Source organism: Haliaeetus leucocephalus, unplaced genomic scaffold (assembly GCF_000737465.1).
Source record: "Haliaeetus leucocephalus isolate CR32 unplaced genomic scaffold, Haliaeetus_leucocephalus-4.0 Scaffold295, whole genome shotgun sequence".
NCBI lineage: Eukaryota > Metazoa > Chordata > Aves > Accipitriformes > Accipitridae > Haliaeetus > Haliaeetus leucocephalus.
The window spans coordinates 7,075,256-7,097,765 of record NW_010972731.1 but is presented as its reverse complement, the minus strand read 5'-3'; the positions used below and the strand labels follow the sequence as shown (position 1 = coordinate 7,097,765).

General features: G+C 52.6%; 1 protein-coding gene across 1 annotated transcript in view; it reads left to right on the top strand.

Moving 5' to 3' along the window:
• Positions 1-18,932, top strand: part of PEMT (phosphatidylethanolamine N-methyltransferase) — a 39,165-nt gene extending 20,233 nt beyond the window's left edge. The window contains exons 2-7 of the mRNA XM_010570378.1: positions 288-403; positions 8,521-8,666; positions 13,060-13,171; positions 17,182-17,256; positions 18,048-18,108; positions 18,877-18,932. Of these exons, the coding sequence (XP_010568680.1) occupies positions 288-403; positions 8,521-8,666; positions 13,060-13,171; positions 17,182-17,256; positions 18,048-18,102 (504 nt within the window). The 3' untranslated portion in view covers positions 18,103-18,108; positions 18,877-18,932. The remainder of the gene's footprint in view (positions 1-287; positions 404-8,520; positions 8,667-13,059; positions 13,172-17,181; positions 17,257-18,047; positions 18,109-18,876) is intronic.
• The last annotated feature ends 3,578 nt before the right edge of the window (positions 18,933-22,510 follow it).

The following is a 22,510-nucleotide window of genomic DNA, read 5'->3' as shown; positions in this document are numbered from 1 at the left end:
GTGCTGCTGGCTGGCCTGGAATGCAAGGACATATGCAATGCAAGCACTAGCAATGCACGGGCAATGCAAGCACTAGTAGGGGCTGGCATGGGTAGGAGAAAGAGCTTTCATCCCCAGGCTTGTTTTAAGCTATGTCTCGTCAGTGGCCTCTGCTTGCTTCTTGCGCAAAGCCACGCAGACGGTGTGCATCCCCCGGCGTGGGGCCGAGGCCGTGGGATTCACGCTCCTGGGGCAGCACGTGCCCAGGCACCTCCAACCACCCGCTTTCTTTTCTGTTGTCTCTTCAGGTAGCCAGATGGGAGCACAAAACGCGAGCGCTCAGCCGAGTCTTCGGCTCTCCACATGCTGCCTGCTACTGCCTGGGCGCTGTTATCCTGATGCTTAACTGTGTGCGGAGCCATTGGTAAGGAGCTAACTCTACTGCTATGTGTTGATGCAAAGAAATGCCCCTACAGGGCAGGGGGGATGAGGGATACTTGCTCTGCAGCGCTGGATCCAGCCCCAGCGTATTGCTTTTACGTGGTTGGATACCTTCAGCCAGCAGCAGATTTATTCCAGGATTTGTAGTAAAGACAAAGGATGCAGCAGTGTGGCCAAAACCATCAGTGTCAACAGCCGTTGAGTGTCGCAGGCTTCCTTGCTCTGCTCTCCGGGGGCAGTTTCCCCTGCCCTGAGAGCAGCCCAGGTGACAGGAGGGCTGTTTGCACAGGATGGATCATATGTAACAGCAGAATTTTTTAATTTTCTCGTAGAAATCATAAAAAATTTAAAACTGCCTTTAAGAAGCCACAGTTTCCTGTGTAAAAGAGCAGGATTATCTGTGCAGTTAGCAAGCAGTCTCTTTAAACTCTTATCTGCGATCTCTTTAAATACCACCTGTGCTAGCTAATAGTATTGTATGACTGGTACACCGTACACCATGGGAATATGTCCTTTGACGTTCTGAGTGCAGCAGAGAGGTTTACTGCAGAAGATTTCCTCAATGCCAGCAATTTATCTGTGATCTGGTAGGCTTTATCTTCAGCGCTGTTAGGAGAGACAGACTCTCTTACTAAATTCCCAGATTCAATTATGCCAGGGTCAGAGCTAATGGGTTGTTTAGTACTTTAGGTAATTTCCCAGGTGCAGAGATCTCAGGTTGGAGTTTGCACATGTATTTAAGAGCTTTGCCTTCCTGGAAGTGACACCAAGACCTGCCCTTGCCCTTCTGCATTTGTCCCAGCTACTGCTTATTGCAGAAACTGTAAGAAAGCTTGCAATGAATGGGGCTGTAATTGAATGCAGGCAATGCAGAGGGAATGTGTGTGTTCTGCTGATGTCTTAGTGTCACAGTGGGCTTGGATTTCGCTGGGGAATGTCTCGGCAGTCTCTTGTACAGATGACATAGTCACTTGTTGTCTGGGAAGCAATGCAAAGCCTTGTGCCTGCTTTTAATTAAAAACACAGCTGATGGAGAGACAGTCTCTGTTCCCAGTGGTCCTGCTGGCTCCTGGGTCAGCAAGGATCTCTGGGTCACAGTGAGGCACTGATGGGGAACTGCTGGAAGAGCCAAAGAGACCTCATCTGTCCCAGCACTACATCACATTTTCCCCCTACAGACCCCTCAGCGTCCTACCAGGGCTGGCATTGCTGGCTGTCTTGGCTCTGCTCTATGTCATGAGTTTGTGAGTGCTGTGGGGCTCATTGGGGGTGGCTCTGCCTGTGCAGCCCATGAGTTGGGTCCTGAAGGAAACAGCAAGGTCAATACAGGGGGCTGGAAAAGCCTCATTTGGACCTTGGTTTTGGAGGAGAGGCTCTAGAAGATGGGGCAGCTCAGCCCCAGCAGAACACGGAGGAGATGCCAGCCCACCACGATGGGCCAAGGCCATTTCAGATGATTGGAGCGTGAAGTTTATTTTGCCTAGGTGTTCCAACATGGTTGGGTATTCCCTTACCTTTCCTTGGCACTGAATTTGGCCCGAGTGATGGCTAGCAGGTTTTGGAGGCTGTTCAAGCAAGGCAAGCCCTTTAGTGTGGGAGTGATGAGATGGTTTCAAGGTGGACATCAGAGCAGCAACTAGTGGAATTGCCCTGAAATGCACCTCGGAGACTCCCTGCCTCCATTCCCAGCATAGTGAGCCCTCCACAGCTGCCCAAGGTTTATTCCTCAAGCCTGGAGAGGTTGTGCTGTTTGGGAAGGATTCATCCTGCCCCTTGCCCTTGCATGAAGGTATCAGCCAGCTCCAAACCGGGGTTCGGCTGGCCAGAGGGGGTTCACAGGTCATACGACACAGGCACTGTCATCTCTCTGGCCAGTGATGGCAGGAGGGACGCTCTGGCTGTTTCGCTTTTCCCTTTGTTTTATTTTCCGAGGGCACTGATGAAAGCAGGTTTTCCACTCCTCAGTCCCATGGAGGCAATCCAGCCGGCAAAGCGCAGGCTGTGCCTTGCGCTTCGGCTGCACGTGGTGGTCAGGGTTGCTTGCGCAGAGCGTGCTGGCTGCTGATAGCAAGCGAAAAGGCAGCCTCAGGGGGTCCTTCCACCCCCAGTGCTGCAATCCAGCCTTTAAAACTCCTCTCTGCGTGCTTTGGGGACTTTTTATGTTGGTGGGGGCTGCCAGGGAGCTATTGAGGAGCCCACGGGATGTCTCTTTTGTTTTTAAAAACCTGCTTCCTTTTTTCAGCTGAATTTTTGAAAGGCTCCAAGCTGGAGGCGGAGGAGGGGAGGGCAGAGCAGACAGAAACTTTGCGAGTGGGTTGGCATTGCAGCTAAAAGCACCCGGGCGCTGGGCTGCGCGGTTGCTTCGTCGCCCACCCCACGCAGGGGTCTCTGCTGTGGTCCTGTGCCCAGTTCAGCACCGTGATGCTCTCATGCAAGCTTTGCTCGGAAGGGATAGCTTGGGTGTAAGAAGAGGAATGTCTTGTGCTCAATTAAGCAATTAGGTGCTTCCCAGCTCTGAGCTTCATTATCAGCCTTGGCTTGCTTCTGAGAAGCAATCCAGAATGACCTGTGACCAGGGGGTGACCTGCTTAGTCAACTGCACAAGAGAAGCATGCTTAATTGCTTTGGTGCAATGATTATTTTCATTACAGCCATGTTCTTTCTGCAAGAAACAGGGAACTTCCATCACTGAGGCTCTTATCTGTGAAAACAATTCCTGAACTTTTGAACTACCTACGCTGCATGTGCTACCCCAGCGGTTTATGACTGTTATCTGTGTGACACGGGACGTGACAACCTTCCCTGTCCTCCAGACTTACATCCAGTGTCACTCTCTCCTGCCTTACCACGTTGTTGATATCTTTCCCTGCATCAGCTCTACAATCAGCCGCTGGCACTGCCTTTGAGCCCTCCTGCGCTCCCTTTTGCGCACCCTGGCAAACTCCCCTTGAGGCAGGTGTGTGCAAGTGGTTTTGTACTCAGGGAGCTTATGAACTTCCCACCTTGAGGGTCTTGGGGTGTTCGCCTGAGCTGTAAAGGCAAGACCCACGTGCACACCCTGAATGGGGGGGGTTGCAGATGCGAGGGTCTTGGGGTGCCTGGGGCCATGAGTGAGCCCCGCAGAAGCTAAGCGAGAGCAGTACCTTTGGCAATGTGCTCGGTGGGTACCGCGCTGCCGGCTGACATGAAGTCCTTCGTTGATGCCACCCGCTGGGTATTGTCTCCTGCATGGACGGGCTTCTCGCTTGAAGCTGATGCTTCCGAGAAAATTAATCCACCCTGGGACGGGGTTTTGCACAGGGAAGGGGTTGTTTGTCATTGCCAGGTAGTGCCTCTCAGCTTTATGGTCAATGCTGTTTAATTTTGTAAGCTAGTACCATGAACGAGCATGGTGTAAACGGTATCGATTGGAGAGCCACATGGCCTTTTGTGCAGAAGCGACCAAGTCTGATGATGGGAATCGAGTGTGGCCTGAAGGAGCCGATGTCCCCTCTGAGCCACGCTGCCAGCAATCTCTGATGGGTGTCTGGGAAAAGCCCCAGGTGGCCAACAGCACCTCCTGCCCCCACCAGTGCAGCTGCCGGGCATCCAGACGAGGAAACCGGGCAGCTGAGATGTGAGGCGGGGGGAGAAGCTGCCACAGCCCCCAGCTGACCTAAATAACATGCGCACCGGCGCTGGCAGGAAAGCAAAGTCATTATTGGCAAAAGAAGCTGTGAAGATGATGACTGGGCTAACAATTGCCAGTGGTATCGGCAGGACGATTTTAGTGTTGTTGGAGTTGCTGTTTTCAAATGAACAAGATCTTTTGTTGCAGTGTGTGCTGCTGGGCACCACCGGATGGTTTTACCCCCGTTGCCTCCTTTTGCCGAGAGGAACAAAACCTCAGGCGTGGGGGACAGACCGACGTCCCGCATGGTAAGCACGGCACCTTGGAGCGGCAGCTGCTGCCTCCGAAACCCTGGCCGCCTGCACCACCGCTGCTTCCTCACTGCCTGCCGTCCCTGGCCCAGTTCTGCCCCAATTGCATTTGCCAGCCCCAGTTTCCAGGCTAATTTTTGGGATCAGGCAAAGGGAGCACTGCTGGGCTGCTCCCAGCAGCGACCCAGTTTGCTGGACGACGTCTTTGCCCTCCTTTGCAGGGAAAGGATTACAAAATATGCTTGCTTTGGGCCACTGAGAGAGGCTTAGAGACCTAAAAAGCTCAGCTTCTCTCTCAGTACGGTATTTCCAGGTTTGTTTCATGCTCCGCGCGGCCTTTGGGGATGTATTTTGGGCTGTGGGTTTGATAAGTTTTCTGGTCTTGCAGTTTCTGTTGTCTGGTTGAATAAATCGGTGTCCGTTTGTGCAAACCTGGCTGCATGTCCTCTCCGTGTCTCAGCGAGAGGACCTGCAGCTGATTTCTTTCACTCCCGCTTTCTTCCAGTGAGCCCACTGGTGTGATGTCATCCCCATGCTTCAGTTCCTTTTTTGAGTGTTTTTCCAGTTCAGGTGGTTTTACGTGGTAAGCTTAAAAAAGGGTAGATTCAGACTAGATACAAGGAAGAAATTCTTTTACCATGAGGCTGGTGAAACACTGGCGCAGGTTGCCCAGAGAGGTGGGAGATGCCCCATCTCTGGGATGGTCAGGTTGGTCGAGGCTCGGAGCAACCTGATCTAGTTGAAGATGTCCCTGCTCATGGCAGAGGGGTTGGACTAGATGACCTTTAAAGGTCCCTTCCAACCCAAACCAGTCTATGATCCCCACAAAGCAGCAGCAACAGCTGAGTGTCTGAGCAAGCGCATCTCTGTTTTGGGATGGGTGGGCGGAACAACACCCGCTGCCTTGGTTTCCCCATGCAAAACCTGCGGCACGCTCTGGCAGTTGTGCAGCCCCGCTGCAGCCACTGCGGCTGCTCCCACCCTGCCAGGAATTGGCCAAATCTGCCAATTCGGCCAGAGCAGAGCTGATGGATTTGGTTTTTTCCCTGCTGGGGTGGAGAATGGGTTCCTCTGGTATCATGCTTCACACTGGCAAGTGTGGGGAGATGTCAAGGGAAGCCCCGTTTTCCCAATTTCCATTTGCCAAAGCTGGGGGCACCTTCCAGCCCCCCCTCCCCACTGATGACAGGCATCCTCGTGATAGCAGCTGGATATGTGATTAAAGTAGGTTGCAGTCCACCCACCCCTCCCCTGTGCTGGTAACAGGGATGCTCCTCACCATGGCAATCGCTCTGCTCTGCCCATAAAGCATTTCCAGGTACTGGGACAAAGCATGGCTTTAATTGGTGTCCTCTTGGGTACCGAGCTGGGCCGCTGCCTTGTCGTGCAGCCAGAAATAAATGCTGTAACAAACGTGACTCAGAGGCACATGGTGAAAGGGACTGCTTTCATGACAGATTGGCTGCATGACTGGCTCCCCTAGCAGGGGGGGACGGCCAACACCTTGTCCTCCCCCTGCCAGGGAGGGTGAAATGCGGCGTGGTGAGGCTCCTCTGCCACCGAGGAGCAGTCGCGGATGCCAGAATAATTGACGACTCCGTGCTGCTTGTCATGGCCCAGCATCATAAATGCTTAAAAGGTTTATTTACCAATTCTGAAAACTCCTGTGTGCATCATGTTTAATGCAAATAGAGAGTGTGTTTAGGAAGATATAAAACATTACTAGAGGGAAAGGCAGTCCATTATCTCCGTGCAAACACCTCCCTCTCTAGCTGTAAGCCAAACAGCAGGGGACCGAGCAAGACATGCTGATGAGGATAACTAATGCAGGCCTATCCGACCATGAAAAGGAAGGATGGGATCATCTGGAGCAGGGGAGACGGCTTTGCCAAAACAAACCACATCACGTGCTGGTTGCAAAACCTCCAAGGTTGATTTGCAGTCAGCCAGTTCACGCTCTTGAAGCCACCTTTGTTATTCTCGTGCTCCAAGGCCAAGTCAGGTCACTAGCATAGGATAGAAGAGCCTCAAGGATGTAAGATAGCACGAATCCAGCTCATCCGGAGTGAGAAGCAGCCTCCGAGTGCTGTGCTCTAGCTGTACCTTTTGCTGCTCTGCCATCTCTTTGCTGGGAGCTGGGATCCAGGCAGCGGCCGGCTCAGTGTTGCTCTCCCAGACCTGCTTCCCCAGGGATCAGCAGCAGTGGGTTTTGATTGCTGTGAGATTCCTTCCCGGTGCTAATGCCCTGCGGAGAGGTCCTGGCCAGCTGCGGAATCAACCCCCCAATGCTGTGAAAAGGCATTAGCATCTTCCTCTGTGGGAGCAAATTGCTCCAGAGCATCCCCGGGGATGTCATGTTGTGATTTGAGAGCACGGCCAGACGAGGGTTGCTCAAGGCACGTCCTTGCAGGGGGATTGCTTTCTTCCCAATCCCAGGCAGCGCTGGCAGCAGGGATGTGGATTTGGGCTTCCTCATAGGGGAGACTTGTGTCATTTAAAAATAAATACCAGGGAAACTGTGCAAAAGGTTGTGCAGCTGCTGCTGCTTCGTGTTGCAGCCAGATTCGTGTGTTCCAATCAGTAATGATTTTAAGCTAAACCACCGTCAGCCTGGTGAGTGCAGGGAGGTGTGCTGGGTGCTGGAGGAGGACCAGCCCCAGGGACGTTACATCGCCCAGGGCCACGCTGTCATTCCTCTGCCTGCGCTCTGCTCCCTGGAAAAGGGAATTTCCCTGTAATTTCCAGTGTGGCAGAGCAGAGCATAAATCACCAAGATGCTGTGTTCTTGCTCGCTCCCAAGCACGTTACTTTTATTCTGTGTTTTGTTTCCTTGCTCCAGTCCAAAACGAAGATTGAATGGCTTGCTCTGGGGTCCTAAAAACTCCCCAACAATAGAAAACCTAGTAGGAACGAGCTCCAGGGAAAACAAAAAATATCATCCAGGTCCCTAAACCATGAGGTTTAAAATATCATCCTGGACTTTGCTTGGTGCCTGTAACTTGCCATCTGGTCTTTGAGCCTTCTAAAGGTGCGTTTCCAGCTGCTTGTCCATCAGGCGGGACTGTCCCTCTCAGCTTTCATTTGGGCAACAGAGAAAATCCAGGAATTTGCAGGGTTTGGGGAAGCTGGACAGCAGGGAAAAAAAACTGTCCCAAGCCCTACAGGTAACGTCATGGAAGCATTTTCCAGCCGAGGAGCCTGGGAGAGCGGGCAGGAGCAGCTCTCTTGGCCCAGCCCTGGCAGGCAGCGGTGGCAGGAGGCACGGGAGAGCTGTTATTCCACTTGAATTTCAGCCTCCAGGGTGCTCATTAAAAAAAGACTCAAAGTTTCCTACCTCATGTGTCAGCAACATGTGGAGAAACACTGTGTATGGCTCTGCGGGTCTGTTATCTCCTCTTGCTATTCTTAATGGGCATCTTTTTTTAATCACGGTGTTGTCTCCTTTGTAGTTGTATGTTTGTATCAGAGCTACGTGAGATGCTGAGCCTGCCAGGCCCTGCTCCGGGCAAAGTTCAGGGGGCTGAGGGGAGGGTTCACAATTATTCCACTTCACAAATGAGTGTTTGGAAGGTCAGACCTGAAATGCCTGAACAAGCCTGGAGCTGAGAAGCTGCGTTCGCACTTGAAAATGCATGTCTCTAGTATTTTCCTTTCGCCATTCCAATCCTCCCCCTGACTGTCAGGCGTCAGCCATGAATCACTCCTGGGCACGTGGCTAACACATGAATGCTGCAAAATATTTTGATGGAGAGAAACGGGGGTGGAGCATGAGATAGATAACCCAGCCGATTGTTCCCAACCCTTCAAGTCCTGTGCTGAGGCATCGCAGCCTCCAGCATTTGCAAGGGCATCTTTCCCAGAGCTCCCGGTCACGATAAAACCTGGACTTTGGCAAGCGAGGCAAAGCTTTTGATATTACAGTTCAGTGGGGTTGGTATTTCCACAAGTGGGTAAGGGTTACAAGTAGAAATAGCTGCCCCGGGTCAAACCCTGGCTGCTCACAAGACTTTGGCTCCTTGCTTCTCCTGTTGGGAAGTTGAGTAGATCCAGGTGGAAAAAGGGACCTGGTGAAGGGTCCTCAGCAGCATCCTATTCCAAAGCTCCGCATCTCCCAGGGAGAGGTGAGTGGTGTTAGTAATGAGTCGCTGCTTTTAACAGCCCTTGTTTTCTCTCTGACAGCTTCACCGAAGCCATGAAGAGCCAGCCGAAGCTGGAGGGCTTGGACTGCCACTGGGCCTATTACTTAGGCTTGGCCGTCTTGGCTGTAGGGACCTTGTTTGTCATCTCCAGCTTCTTAGCACTGGGATTCACCGGGACGTTCCTAGGTAAGCACTGAAAATTCAACAGCTTAACCAGAAAGTGCATTTAATCCTTGCAGGGGTCTTTTGCTAGGGCAGAGTCCAGTAAGAATTTCCTCGTCCTTGCCTTCAGGGCTGTTAGATTTGGTCTTTATGATGCCAAAGCATGATCTAGCCATGCTGTTACCTCTCATGGAGAAGATGGTGCAGTGGTTTATACGATGAGTCCCATCACCTTCCGTGTCAAGCCTGAAATTATGGAAAGCAGCTGATCCTCTGACCATCCAAATGCCCTCCAGAAAAGGGACCCCAAGTGCAGACCCCGCGAGCACATCGGCAGCAGCACAGCGGGTACGAGCTGTCCGGCAGCCTTGCTCTGAGCCCCCACACGCTCGACACATGCGCCGAGGCAGGATCTCGTTTGCTCTTCCCTCTGCAATAAACCTGATGTTCGTTGACAGATTCTTTTATCTGCCGCTTTATGGCAGAAGCATTTTCCACTGTGCCTGCTTTCCCATTTAGAGAGTAATTCTATTAGCATTGTTGACTTTAAAAACATGCCAGTATGTGTGGAATTCATAAAAATAAAATAGAGACAGGAACAATAAATATCTAAGGAAAGGGGCAGCTCCCGCTGGCTGAAATAATCACAGCCCCAGCTTTGACACTGCATTTAGGCTGTGCTTTTGCAAGTGCTTTACAAACCAAATTCAATTAGTTCCTGCAGCGTCGCCAGGAAGAAGAGAGGGAGGTAATAAGCCTTCCTGGTTTCAAGTGGAGTTGTAACGAAATGTGTTGAGTTGGCCAAGATCCTGCTGCCAGAAATAGAGCTCAGCACTCCTGAACACGTGCCCTCACACTTCTGTGCAGTCCCGCTCCTCGCCCTGTGTTACACCCCTGTCCCCCAGCTACCGGGCACTGGCATCCTCCAGAATCGCCTGCAGCCCCCAGGAGCGATGCGGTGCCTGCGGAGACATGTCCGGAGAGGCTGGGCATAGGAGAACCCACCAGCAAGAGCTGCTCGAATGCTCCTAAAGTTCAGCCAGGTCTGGGGTTGTTTACGTAAAGCCTGATTCATCCAACCAGGAGATCCACTGGACTTGAACGGCTGGAGGAAAGCAAACAAGTGAGTCAGGCTCAGTGTTAAGTGGTGAGAGTGGCCCTGTCCCGCTCCACTCTGCACGGTGGGAGGCTCCGGTATCCCCCCGGGCAGGGAAGAGGCAGGCGTTAGTGGCCCGTATCGGGCACTTTTGCTCCATCCTCTCGGCCAGCGGAGGCTCTCCCTGCCACCGGCAGCACACCAGGTTGAGTCTGCATGACTCCGAGTCTTGCATGACACAGCAGGGAGCGAGGCCAGTTCTCTCTGCTAGCTGGGGCATGACGGGCACTGGGGCAGAGCTGAGTCAGGGTGGGGAGATGCCAAGACCACGTGCTGGTGCAGCCGGCTGGCTCAGGACCTCTGTGCCACAGAGGCATGGCCCAGCTCGAGCCCTGCAGAGCATCCATCCTGGGACTGAGCATGACTTCTCAGCTCCATGCAACCCCCCAAGTCAGCAAACTCTTAATGGAGAATGCTGTTCAGCATGGTTTCTTACCCAGCTTTGGGGAAGACGAGGGGTCTGCTGGTTTCCGAGGATCTCATGTGGGATGGTCTCTTGCTCAGGACTCAGTTGGGACTGGTAATTCCAACGTCCTCCTGCACGCAGGGTTTCAGTGATGTGCTGGTGCTGCGGGAGGAGCAGGCTCCCCCAGCAGCAAAAGCACTTCTGACTCCAGGTTAGCAAAGGGCTGCTTTGGCAAGAAGGGGGTTATAGGATCATCCAGCTTCTTCTCACAGTCAATATCTGAGCTCGAGAGAAGTTTTGAGAGAGCCTCTGACACCCAAGCACTTCAAGAACTGATTAGCACAGCATTTGACCCTTCCTTTTTGGGTTTTCCTATGGCAATGAGGGCTAAAACATGCAGGGCACAGAGACTGCACTGGGGCTGCCTGTTAGATTCCTCTTTAACAGGACATTTAAGCTTTGGAGCGGCTGCAGAGCACTTTGTCTCTTATGTGTGGGCTAAACGGTGCAGCGGGAGCAGCGGGAGTCACCCTTCTGCAAGAAGCCTTTCGGTGCTACCCCGTCTCCCGCACACCAGCACCGACCCCAGCCTCTGTTTGCAGTGGCTGGATGTGGCCCTTCGCCCCAGCAGCCTTCTCTGCAGAGCAATCCTCCTGGCACCCCGTCTCCGCACCATGCCCTCGCAGGGATTCGGGCATCAGTTCAGCGCCGTCTGCCTCGCCGTTTGCCCTATTTCCTGACAAATGTAGTAACGAGGGCTTGGCTTCCCAGAGGCCGCGGGCATCGAGAGGCGGCTCTGCCTGTCTGAGCCCATCTGTCTCGCACCCGGCCGCGGTTCCTTCCAGCGCTGACCAAGATTTCAAGTAAATCTGACTTGATTGAAGTCTGTCACTGGGCTATGGTGAAGCCGGTGGCTCTCCGGAGCGAAGCGGAGGTGGTGCTTCAGCCCAGGTTGGGCTCCAGGGACCGTGGGGGTCCCTGCGGAGTGCATCAACCGGCTTTTTGCTGCTGCGATCCAAAGTGTCTACCCTGTGCAGCGAGATGGTTACACTGACCTCCAGCAAAAAAATAACCCAAATTAGATCCCAAAGTCCCTCAGCCTGACAAGGAGCGGATTCCTGTTTTGAGAGCTTAATGGAGGCACTGGAGATGCTCAGGCTGATGGTGTGCGAACTGATGCACGGTCCTTTCCCTTAGCACCTGCCTGAATATAAAAATATCATAGGTCCTCTCTGGTGGTCACGTTCATTTAACTGTGTGGGTTTGGAGGCAGGGTTTACATCGGAAAAGCTTGTGTCCTGGGAGAGCTGCCTGCTCCCCCCAGCTGCTGTGTGCTTTTGCTTGCAGGGAGCCTGCCTGGAGGGTCCCACGGCCCCACCGGTGCTGGGCTCAGATAAGCCCCTGCCAGCCCCACGGACCCAGGGCTTTGTGCGAACCTCCCCGGTGCCAGCACCGTTTGGGCAGCGAGGTGTTCAGCCCAAAGGCGAAGGCGAGCAGGGTATAATGAAGCATTTTGACACATAAGAAAGCACAGAAATGGGCTGTGGCAGGGGGTGATGTGTTCTTTCTACCAGAACAATCTCAGAGATGCATTGCCAAGTAACTGTGAGAACATATAGTATGAATACCAGGCAATTATCTCACTTAGTGGCCTATAGTTAAAGCCCAAAAGCATTGTCTAATTGGGCAGGCGCTGTTTATCCTTAGAAATAAATGTTTTTGCACCATGTGAGGTCAAAGAAATTACACTACGATCCAGCTAATAATAATAACAACCTTGAATAGTTTGCACTCCTGTAATGCCTTTTATCTGGATTTCCAAGCACTTTCTCACCATACATTAATCCTCACCACCCTCCACGCTATAAGAAAGACAGATATTATGATCGGTGCACAATAGCACCGGGAGGGACAGAGGAGACTTGCCCAAGGTCAGGGAACAGGCTGGCAGCAAAGCTGGGAACGTGACCCGGGTCAGTGGCAGCTCCCTGGGCTGATGACCGGCACTGCTTCTCGCTGATTGATGCTGCGTCTTATGCGGCAGACATGGAGCAAAATCCTTGCTGGGCTTTGTGGTCTCGCTGGTAAGACCAACAGAAGTCAGAGATCTGTATCCTGGCCCTTTCTCCCCCCAAAATGCCATTCACAAACTGCACAACATCTCCTTGCTTGTCATTTCTTTGCCAGGCTCCTTTCAGGAGGGTGGAAGGATTACTCCGAGGTAGATAGGAAGCTGGTTGGATGCTGACAGTTCTGAAAGCTTTCCTCATTACAGATGACAATCACCTATTATCACCATCATGCTGATAATTGAGTGTTTTGTAGGCAGAGGTGCTATTTTCTGAAATTCTGAGAAATTCTCTGAACTGTGAGATAAAGGTGACACTGAATGAGGGCATTTGGTGGTGGCGGTCGTGATTATAACATCTCAAAACACTATTACAGTGCACTGGGCTTATTTCCCCATTAAATGAATTTGATCCTATCCACTTGCTTCCTTGTCAGGTGGCATCAGATGGGCAGTTTTCAAATGAGAAAGCCAGAATCAGCCAGTTGGGACCTTGAGAGCTGCCTCCTGATGAGGGATGTGGCTGCTGTAGCCTCATTGCAATGCACAAACCTTCCTCGTGGGCAAAGAGCCTTTCCTGGAAAAGCTGATAGATACCGAGTAAACAGCCAACCTGTTTGTTGCTGTTTTCTCAGCCTGGAAGTCAGCAGCAAAACCCCTCATTCACCTTCGCTCTGCATCCCTGGCAGGGATGCCCCATGGCACCGGGAGGGTATCGGGGTGCCAAAGCCCCGCACGACTCCCAGCTTTATGGAGCCTAACCAGAAACCCTCTATTTGCCTTGCAGGTGATTATTTTGGCATCCTGATGGAGGCAAAAGTGACCAGCTTCCCCTTCAGCATCCTGGATAATCCCATGTACTGGGGCAGCACAGCCGTCTACCTGGGCTGGTCTCTCATGTAAGTACGTGCCCCTGCAAACAGCACCGGTTGTAGGACAAGTAGAGGGGTCTGTGCTCAGCAGGGAATAAGGTGCTGGGCTGCATCAGGGGCCAAAGAAACTCTTGGTGATGGCAGTCAGCAAAAAAAAAAGGCAGGGAAAGCGTAACATGTCCTAACTTCTTGCTTCCTGACTATTTTTGTGCGTGCAAAATCTTCTGCTATCATAAAAGACTGGCAGCATTAATTGTAGAAAAATAAATAACAGCCAAGTGCTGGGGAGAGGAAGTATCAGCAAATGCTCTGCAGCTGAATGAGGTCCTTGGCAGGCTCTGCACATGGAAAAATCAACAGTCAGGGCCGAATTCATGGTGGGTGTCACTCGGCAGGGGCAGGGCACTGATACGGGGGAATCAGTGTGACCCTGTAATTACCTCTGAAAAAAAGCAAAATAAGCTAACACACCCTTTTCCCCACTGCATGGTGATAACACTTCCGAAACACTCCTCATGTGATACAACACAGCTCAATAGCCTGCTTAGGAGGAAATGAATAGGCTGTAATTTAGCAGCAAATGAGAAATATACTCTATTCTGTGTAACAAGTTTTATGTGGTTTTCATTTAATATCGCATTTTATTTATTTGCCCAGGAGAAATAAACCCTGGCTGTGTTACATCAGGAGCCTGTAGAGCATTGTGGGCCTTTATCACTAAATACTTTCTTTGGTGCTCCTGAGTGTGACCAGCTCTCTTCTGCTTTGGTGGGAAAAACGAAGTCACCTTTTCAGCCATGTGTGCAGTGCTTTCTGGACTCTGGTAATAAGTAAATGGTAACAGCTGATGGTTTCTCTCCTGTCTCCACTGAGACTTGCTGCTGTTCATTCTGCACTTGAAATTCCCCTCGGTGCTGTCAGGGCTGGCTACACGAGGCTGTTTGCCTTCCTGGCAGACCCACGACACTGGATGGGGTCTAAACCCCGGGAAGTGGGGCACAAGAGCCAGAGCAAAGTGCAGGAGAGCCAGCCATGGGGTTGGCAGCGTGGATATTGCTGGGGAGAGTGGAGCAGAGCTGGGGCAGGATGAGCCCCCCCATACTGTACCGCAACTGGAGATGACCAGCACCACTACCCCTACAACAGCACAGAAGGAGGAATTTGACCAGGAGGAATTATAAGGAGGTTTTTATTTGTTTAAGATCAGCATCAAACTATTTCCTAGAACCTTTGCAGAACCAGCTGAACCCTTCTGAGCTGTTTCTGTCACAGAAATCCCTTCTTTGCTGCCACGAGACAGCAACCTCACACCAGGTGCACGTCGCTTGGTCTTCCACCGCAATCCTGGGCAAAAGCCACTTGAAGTGGCTCGAGACAACAGTGTGATTGCCTCCTTTTTCTCATTAAAAGGCTGCCACCATAAAGGGCAGCGAGGCATGACAAATAATTGCTGTTAACAAATTGCTGGAGCTGTGCAAAGTGGCACCAGGACACCGCCTGCCTGCCCTGGGGAAGCTCTGCACAACCCTTCATGTGGTGGTTTTGACTCTTTCTCTTCCCTGGGATCTCTGCTCAGGTTGCTGAGATTTTTGGGGGGAGTCCTAGGTCTCTTCTGAGGTCCCAGGGCTTTCAGAAGATGTTAGGTATCTGCCCTTGGAGGCCAGAGCTAACGCCCCAGCTCCGTGGCGGCGGGAGGGATGCCGGAGGAATGTGTCTGCCGTCTGGTTCTGGTCAGATCTAAAACGTAAAGCATATTTGTCCTCCCTTGGTGATGTATCACGCTCCATATTGTGGCATTGGAGCCCAAAGGATTGATTCATTTTCATCTGTAAGTGCACATACCACATAACGTAAGTGAGCCTGGCAGCACACCAGACAGCCTGCCTTCCAACTCCGGTCCAACCTTAAAAGCATCGCATGGGTCGAGAGCCGCCGTTTTCTCCCTTGCATGAAATTGCAGCTATCCCCAGCTCAACTGATGGCAGCTCTGCAGCCAAAAATGTGTCCGCCAGATACACTGGAGAAGGCACCTCTGCTGATCACCATGAAAACAGGAGCTCCAAGAGGAAAGGGCAAAGTGGGTGTTCCACGTCCAACACCCAGGACCAGTGAGGCCAGTGGGGAAGGATGCGAGCCCACGCTATTGCTCTTGCAGCAAGGGTTGGGGACGGACAGATTTCCTACCCCAGAAAAGTCCTACCAGGACCAAGAAACCTTCCTGGCTGACTCATCGTCAATGCTGCTACAACACGAGCCGTTGCCCAATAAGTAGGTCGAGCTCCTAAGAGGAGAGAAACAACTCACCCAAATGCTTCTCATCACCCGCGTCGAGCAACCTCGTTTCTCCTGAAAGACAAATGGAGCATTAGCTGTTTGGGGACAGCTTTGTGTATCTCTGGTAGGAAAGTGTTTTAACTCATGGCAACAGGCTGTGTAAATCAGAGCTGGAGCCGCAGCCAAATGATGCAATTAGAGGTCTTGCTGTCAACAAACAATCATGTAAATTTGTTCTCTCTGATAGGAATCAAGGAGGAGACATGACTAAGCATGTAATAGCAGGGGGTTGGGAGAGGAAGAAGTTGCCCGATGCTTCCTAATGAGGGAAAAACTTATTGCAAAATGGAAACAGTGAAAAGGTGAAGATTTGTGTGCGTCTCTCCAAGAACTGATGTGGCCGGGCAGCACCTGACGGCAGGTCCAGCACGAGGTTTAGGTGGTTTGGTCTCTCCTCTGAAGGCACGTTTTCCTGACAGGGCTAGTCCCCTTGCACAAGGCTTGTGGGATGTTAATCCTCACCAAGGACCAGCTCAGTACTTTTTTTTGCTGACAGCCAGCTCCCTCAGAGCTGAGCTGTGACCAGCAATTAAAGGCAATCAGCAGTGTCCTAATTAAGAGCAACACTTCCAGCCGTTAGCTGGAGGTGTAGGGTGCAGAAAGGGTGTTTGCGAGGGGGCTGGTGCCTGTGGTGAGCCAGACGCAGCCACGCTTCTTGCTGGGGAGAGATGGTGCTGGGACCTCGTGGGTGCTGGGTTAGCAAGAGGGGAAGGGCTGCTGGTGTAGCCGCTCTCACCTGGGGGAATTTACACACCCCGGGATGATGTCGGCATCTGGTTTGGGGACTGTAACCCGCCCGCTGAAATCCTGGTGCCTTAGCAAAGCCCCCGCTGCCTTCGCTGGCATCTCAGACACTTTCAGGCCAAGCATCAAAGAAGTGGCCCCACGTGGGTGGTGCAGGTTTGCTGCCTACATTGACATCTCTCTTTAGACCAGGAGGTGATGGGGATTTTTTGGTCCTGATTCTTTGGCCTTGGTGCTAAAAGGAACAGCCGCTCCCGTCGCATCCCCAGCCCTCGAGGACCCGTGCCCATAACCACACGGTGCGGTGCCTGGTGACCTCTTGCTGAAGGACACCATTCATCTGGGCCTTGGGGAGGTGACGGGACATATCCCTAAGTATCTTGAAATGGGTTTAATTGTGAACTGAGCCCCCACGCACCCGGCCCTGACACAGCACCCACTCCAGCACCTTTCACAGGGCAGGCATGGATATTTCCATCCCTTTCCATCCCCAGCCCTGTGCTGGCTCAGCCACAGGTTCGATGTGTATGGTACCATACGCTGCTCCGTCTGCCAGGTGCCTCCTGCACTTTGGGTGGCCCATCTTTCGGTGCACACCAGGCATTTCCCTTATAGCGCGCTGGCTGGGAGCCACAGCCATACGTAAGCAGCTGCTCAGCTATTATTAAACAGCCTTATAATCTCAGGACTTAGCATCAAAGCAGAAGCTCTCTTAGCAGAGAGGAGCAGGGATCAGACTTAAAAGAAGTCGCCGAAGTAGGCTGTGGAAGAGTCTTTGCCAAGGAACATCTGTCTAAGGCACTTAACATTAAGTACAAAAAACCCCCACCCTTTTGTTCGCTTCTGTTTAATGAGCAAGAGAGTGCTCTCATGGAGCCCAGCGTCTCATTTCACTTTCTAAACCAGGTCTTGCATAAGCCCAGGTACTTACCTGATCTTTTCCTTCTCTTTCAAAACAGGCATGCAAGCCCAGCTGGCCTTTTGCTGACAGCTGTAGTGGCAATTTCCTACACAATCGCAATGCTGTATGAGGGGTGAGTAGCTTTGTAAAACTGGAGAGCTTCTAATTATTTCTACCAGCTTTAACTCCCGAGGTTTCGGGGAACTGCAGAAGTAGAGGTGGTTTTTTTTCCAATTAATTCAGTGGGGAGGAAGGGAAACAGAGGATTGTTTTTCAATTGTTTTGATAATGGGCAGATTCCTCTCTGAAACAATTTGCTGAGTTCTAGGAACATTTATGCATTTGTTTATTTTTTCCAAAATGAGATCTTTTTTTTTCTTTCGGGTGCCTGATTCTGTCTATACAAGAACAATAAGCAAGGCAGTGAGAGGACTCATTGTCTCATCTGAAGACACCCTGCAAAAAGAGCTTGCATTTTGTTGTTCCTCGGATGGGCTTCTCTGATATTTTGCGCAACAATAGCCCGGCAGCCCAGGATGGAGCAGCCCAGAATTATTCCGAGAAGCAGCGGTTGTACTTCAGCAGTAAAAGGTCTTTTGTGTTTGCAAGGGAGGAGGAAATGAAGAGAGCCGAGGCCGGTCTGCGTGCAGGGGGAGTCTGAGCGTGTGCTGAGCCTCATCCTGCTCGGTGCAGGGCAGGTCCCAGGTGGGAGCAGCTTGGAGCTGCTCTGTGGTCCAGAGAGACCGAGCCGAGGATTGCCATGGCACAGGAATAGTCAGACTGTGCCAACCTGTGAAGGGCAGAGTTTCTGGGCCCAAAGGAGAGCACACCGTAGTCTTGATTTTAATTCTTCCCCCCCTTCTTTTGCCCCTCTCTTGTGTCCCTGCCCCCTCTATCCCCAAATTCCCATCCTCCCAACCACAGGCCTTTCACAGAGGAAATATATCGGCAGAAACAGAAAGGAGTGAAGAACAAGTAGCGACAGGTATGTTTGCCGATCAGCATTTCGGTGAGAGGGGCTTCTTTGCTGGGCTCCCCCACCTACGAGCGCGTTAGATGGGGACGGGAGCACCACCTGCCCTCCCAGCACACCCCTGCCCAGCCCTGCCCTCCCCAGCTCCTCCAGAGCCCTTCCTGCACTTCTCAAGGGATTTGGGCTTCAAAGCTCCACAAAAACCCAGGCGGGAAGGCTTTACACGGTGGCGGTTGTGTCCGCCTCTTGGCACTCGACCAGCAACCCCCAAATTGGTTTGATTATATACTTGAGAGTCAGCATGGGGGAAAATTGCTGGAGAGCTTTGAGGCTCCAGGCTTAGTCTAAATCAGGTAGAAAAAAAGCAGCTATTGGCCATGGGGGGTGCTCCAGCGAGCGGCAGGGATGGTGCGAGAGGGCATGCGTGCCCCACCACCCCACAGGGAAATGGGGTATCCCCCCTCCAGGCTGCTCCGTGCCCCAGCCGGGACCATTCTGGATGCAGGCTTGCACCGGCTCACCCCAGAAACTCAGTCTGGGTTCGCTTTTTTGGGCCAAAAGTTTCTACAAAAGGTTAAGTTCCTGCCCAGACTCCTTTCCCTAGGGTTAAATGAAACTCCCAGTGCGTCTCCCAGCTGGTGGTTGGAGAGGCTGGACGAGCACAGGGCACTGCTGAGTTTTTGGCAGTCCCGTAGCCTCTGCCATGCTGTAGATGCTAAGATGCTGTAGCACCAGTGAGGTCCCTAACAGACTCTCATCTCTTTGCCTTTTGCAAAGCAGTGTCTTGGATACCTCGGCACAGCGTGCCTCTCCAGTCCCCACGCTGTCCGATTTGCCCGTTTTCCTACTGAGATGTATCCTACTAATTAGCCCAGCAACCCTTAATGAGCCAACTGAGCACCCTGCAGTATTGGAAGCGATCAGAGGAACAGCCCAAGCGTGGCGGCACCTCCTCGCTGCAGCCCGTGGGAGCTGGAGGTCCCTGTCCCCAGGTCCTTGTCCCCATTGCCGGGTCACTGTGGCTCCTGCCACAAAGGCGATGCTCTCCCTGGAGCCACATGGTGTGGGACCTCATGACCTCTTCTCCCACACCGACTATTGGAGATCTGCAGGGAAAAAAGCAACCCAGCTCCAGCCCCGGACTGGAGGGCAAGCAGAGTTAATGATGGAGACACCGGCGGGGCTTTCGTAAGCGAGCTCTGAATACAAGGAAGCACTGGTTCCGGCTGATCCTGAAGATCATCTGAAGATGCTGCTGAAGAGCCACAGGAAGCAAACAAAAGCTCAGGCGAAGCAACGGAGAGGGCTCAGGAACCCCTGAGGCATTCAAACACGGCTGGGGAAGGAAGAGGGGAAACTGCTGCAAACTCAGCAACAACAAAAACCTGCTGCAAACCCAACAACAGACCCGCTCTTTTCTGGGAGAGGGAAACCTTCCCATCCAGAGCTGTGGTTTCCCACCTGTGCGGAGCCCTGTAGCATCTCTGCGCTATTTGCAAAGGCTCCGAGAAAGGTGACTGAAAAGCACGTAGATGTGAACGTATGACCTAAACCACCGCCCAAGGGGAATGATGGAAGGATAGCAGCAATCCCGCGGGGAAGCCCTGGCATGGAGAAGACCAAGGGGAAGAGTCAGTCCCCATCCGCACCCTGCAGATATCCCATTCCTGGCCGTGTCCGTGCCCTGGCTCCCCCTGCACCCACCCAGCCTTTCCCACTCCTTTTCCCCAGGGACCACGTGAGGGTCCTGCCTGCCTTCCCCATCACCCAGTGCCTTCCAGCTATTTTTCACTGCCTTGCAGGGGCAGTGGGTGGGAGGGAGGGAAAGGGCTGCTTCTGCTTTCCACGCTGTGCAGCAGCCAGGTACGGATCTGCCCCTCCGCCCCTGCCACCAGCCTCAGCGAGTCCCAAAGAGCCTGGTGCCGGATCCTGCCCTGAATGGGAAGATCCCAAGGGTGATGCTCCAGACCCAGGCTCAGTGTTTACAGATTCCCAGAACAGTTTGAGAAATAAGCTGTAAATGACCAAAAAAAAAGCAACGTAAAGCCCCCGGCAGTGGCGCTGGAGAAGGGAGCTGTGCTGCTGCCAGCTCCCACGCAGGCACCTCTGCAGAGGGTCCTCCCTTTTCTCAGCGTCACCTCCGCGAAACGGTCCGATTTCCTTTTGCTTTTGCATGTTGTAATTCACCTTTCAGGCATTGCTCAGCAGGAATTAAAAGCGTTGGTTTCTTTTCAGTCCAGCCTCTGTTTCCTTCGGCCCGGCTCACGGATGCTGTGTTTCACTGCTTCAGAACCATTACCCAAGGACTTTTTTATCGCCATCTCAACGACCTTCCTCTTAAAAGATTTGGGCATAGTATTTTATTTTTAGATAAGTTTCCACATCCCCTTCATGGTTAATGTTTATAGAAGGAGGCTAAAACAGCCCAGTACCCATAGCAACCAGCAAGGAGAGGACACGTTGCATTATTCAGACAATTTATGTCAGAGTTGGCAGTCCTGGCTCAAAGTCTCTGATGTAAATAAATTCAGATTTGTTGATAGGTGAAATCAGTATTTACCGAAGAGACACATGCTTGTTCAGGAAGGATTAATCTTAACGAGAACACAGCGAGGGCTGTATTCGTGCTGTCTCATTCCCAGTCTGGAGACCGTGTACGCCTTTCCCTGTCCCCGCTGCGAGGCCGGGGGGACCCCAGTTGTACCATTCCCATCCCCAGCCAGGATCAGCCCCCCTAGATGGGTGTCTGTCACCCCAATGACAGCTGCTTCCCCTTCCATGCCCACAGCATCCCAAAAGCACAGGGGTTTAGTGCTGCGCTGGGTCCGGCTTCATGGACTCCTTCCCCCTTGCTCTGCCATTTCAAACCCAACCCTTCTCACTTCCCAGCCGCTCCGTGTTGGCTTTGCATTGCACAAGGGTTTTTCTGGGGCTATGCCAGATATATCCCCATTTTTAATAGCTCTTCCCACAGCAGCCAGTGAGGATTAATGTGTCACTGCGTTCGCAGAACTGGTTCTGGCTGCCGTAAAGCTGGAGTTTGACGTTTCAGAGGCATCTGCTCTGTTTCCTAAAGCAAAACCAAGGAGCTGGAAGGTGATATTCAAGCCCATCTTGTGGGGTCGTCGGGTGGGGGGGTTGGCTCTGGCCGGGTCCAGTCCCGGTGGTGCTGTGCTGCACACCGGTGCTGCGGGGAGGAAAAACAGAGAGACCATTATTTATATTGTTTTATAGTATTTAACAGTGAGGGACTAAGGAACTCTCCTTCGCCGGTTTTAAGGAAAAAGATGGATTCCTCTCCAATTACCTAATATTTCTAAGAATTTGAGATTACAGAGGGTGGGGATGAAACCTTCAGGCTGAGCATGAAGCATTAGTGGTGTCGGAGCTATTTCGCCCCTTCCCATCCCCAGGGCCAGTGCCTGGCTGCAGCTGGGCCGTATCCTGCATTGATGCAGGGATGGACCTCGTGGCCTCCAGGTCAGGACGGGGGACTCCTGCTGCTTCCCAAGGAGAGATCTGCACTCTCCGATCCGCAGGACCAGCTGGTTGCAGACCCGGTGCCGTGCCGGCACGGCTGGGCGCATCCCTCCGGCTCTTGGGGAGGTGTTGAGGACCAAGTGGGGGGTCCCTGGAAAAGTGGTCATGGGTCCATTTTCAGAACTTCGTGGCTTAAAAAATCCAGTGTGGGGCTTGCTGGGCCCACATGAGTTTGGCAGGGTGGTTTGTTTGCGGGCTTGGGAAATGCCGCACGTGAGGCTGTGTGCAGATGCCACCGATAACACCTCCCTTGATGTTTGGGACATTTCTCCAGAGCAAACACTGAGAAAGGAGAAATTGGTTAAATCTCAACTCCTGCATGGCAGGGACGGCAGGGTCACCAAGTCCATCTCACCGCGCTGCCTCGGGTCACCCGTCCTGCTGCGCAGCCCCCGCCAGTGGCTGTGTCCACCCGGGTTTTCTCCATGTGGCCTCTTGCATGGCTCCCCAGCACGTGTCTCCCCTCCTTGAAACCACATGTAATTTTTGGTGGGGTGGGGGGATCCCCCATACAAAGCCAAACGGCCCCAGCGACAGGCACGCGATGCAGGGCCAGCTCCACGCTGGTGGGATACTTCACCCAGGGATGCTTTGGGAGATGGAGGCTACATCTTGAGGTCCTTTCCTTTGAAGGCGACCTGATGGCGGGGACATCTAGAACCGGGGACACATCCCCAAAAGCTCTGCTCTCCATTGTGACTACCCGTAATCCCATGCCTGTGTTTGCTTTCATCCAGCGGAGCTGCACTGCCTTCACCCAGGGGAGGGATGGCCACTGGCCCTTAGGTGGCAAACACACACGATTAGCCAGGAACAGAGAATAAACACATGGTGCAATCAAGGCAGCACATGTCACATCGATGGAGCGATGGAG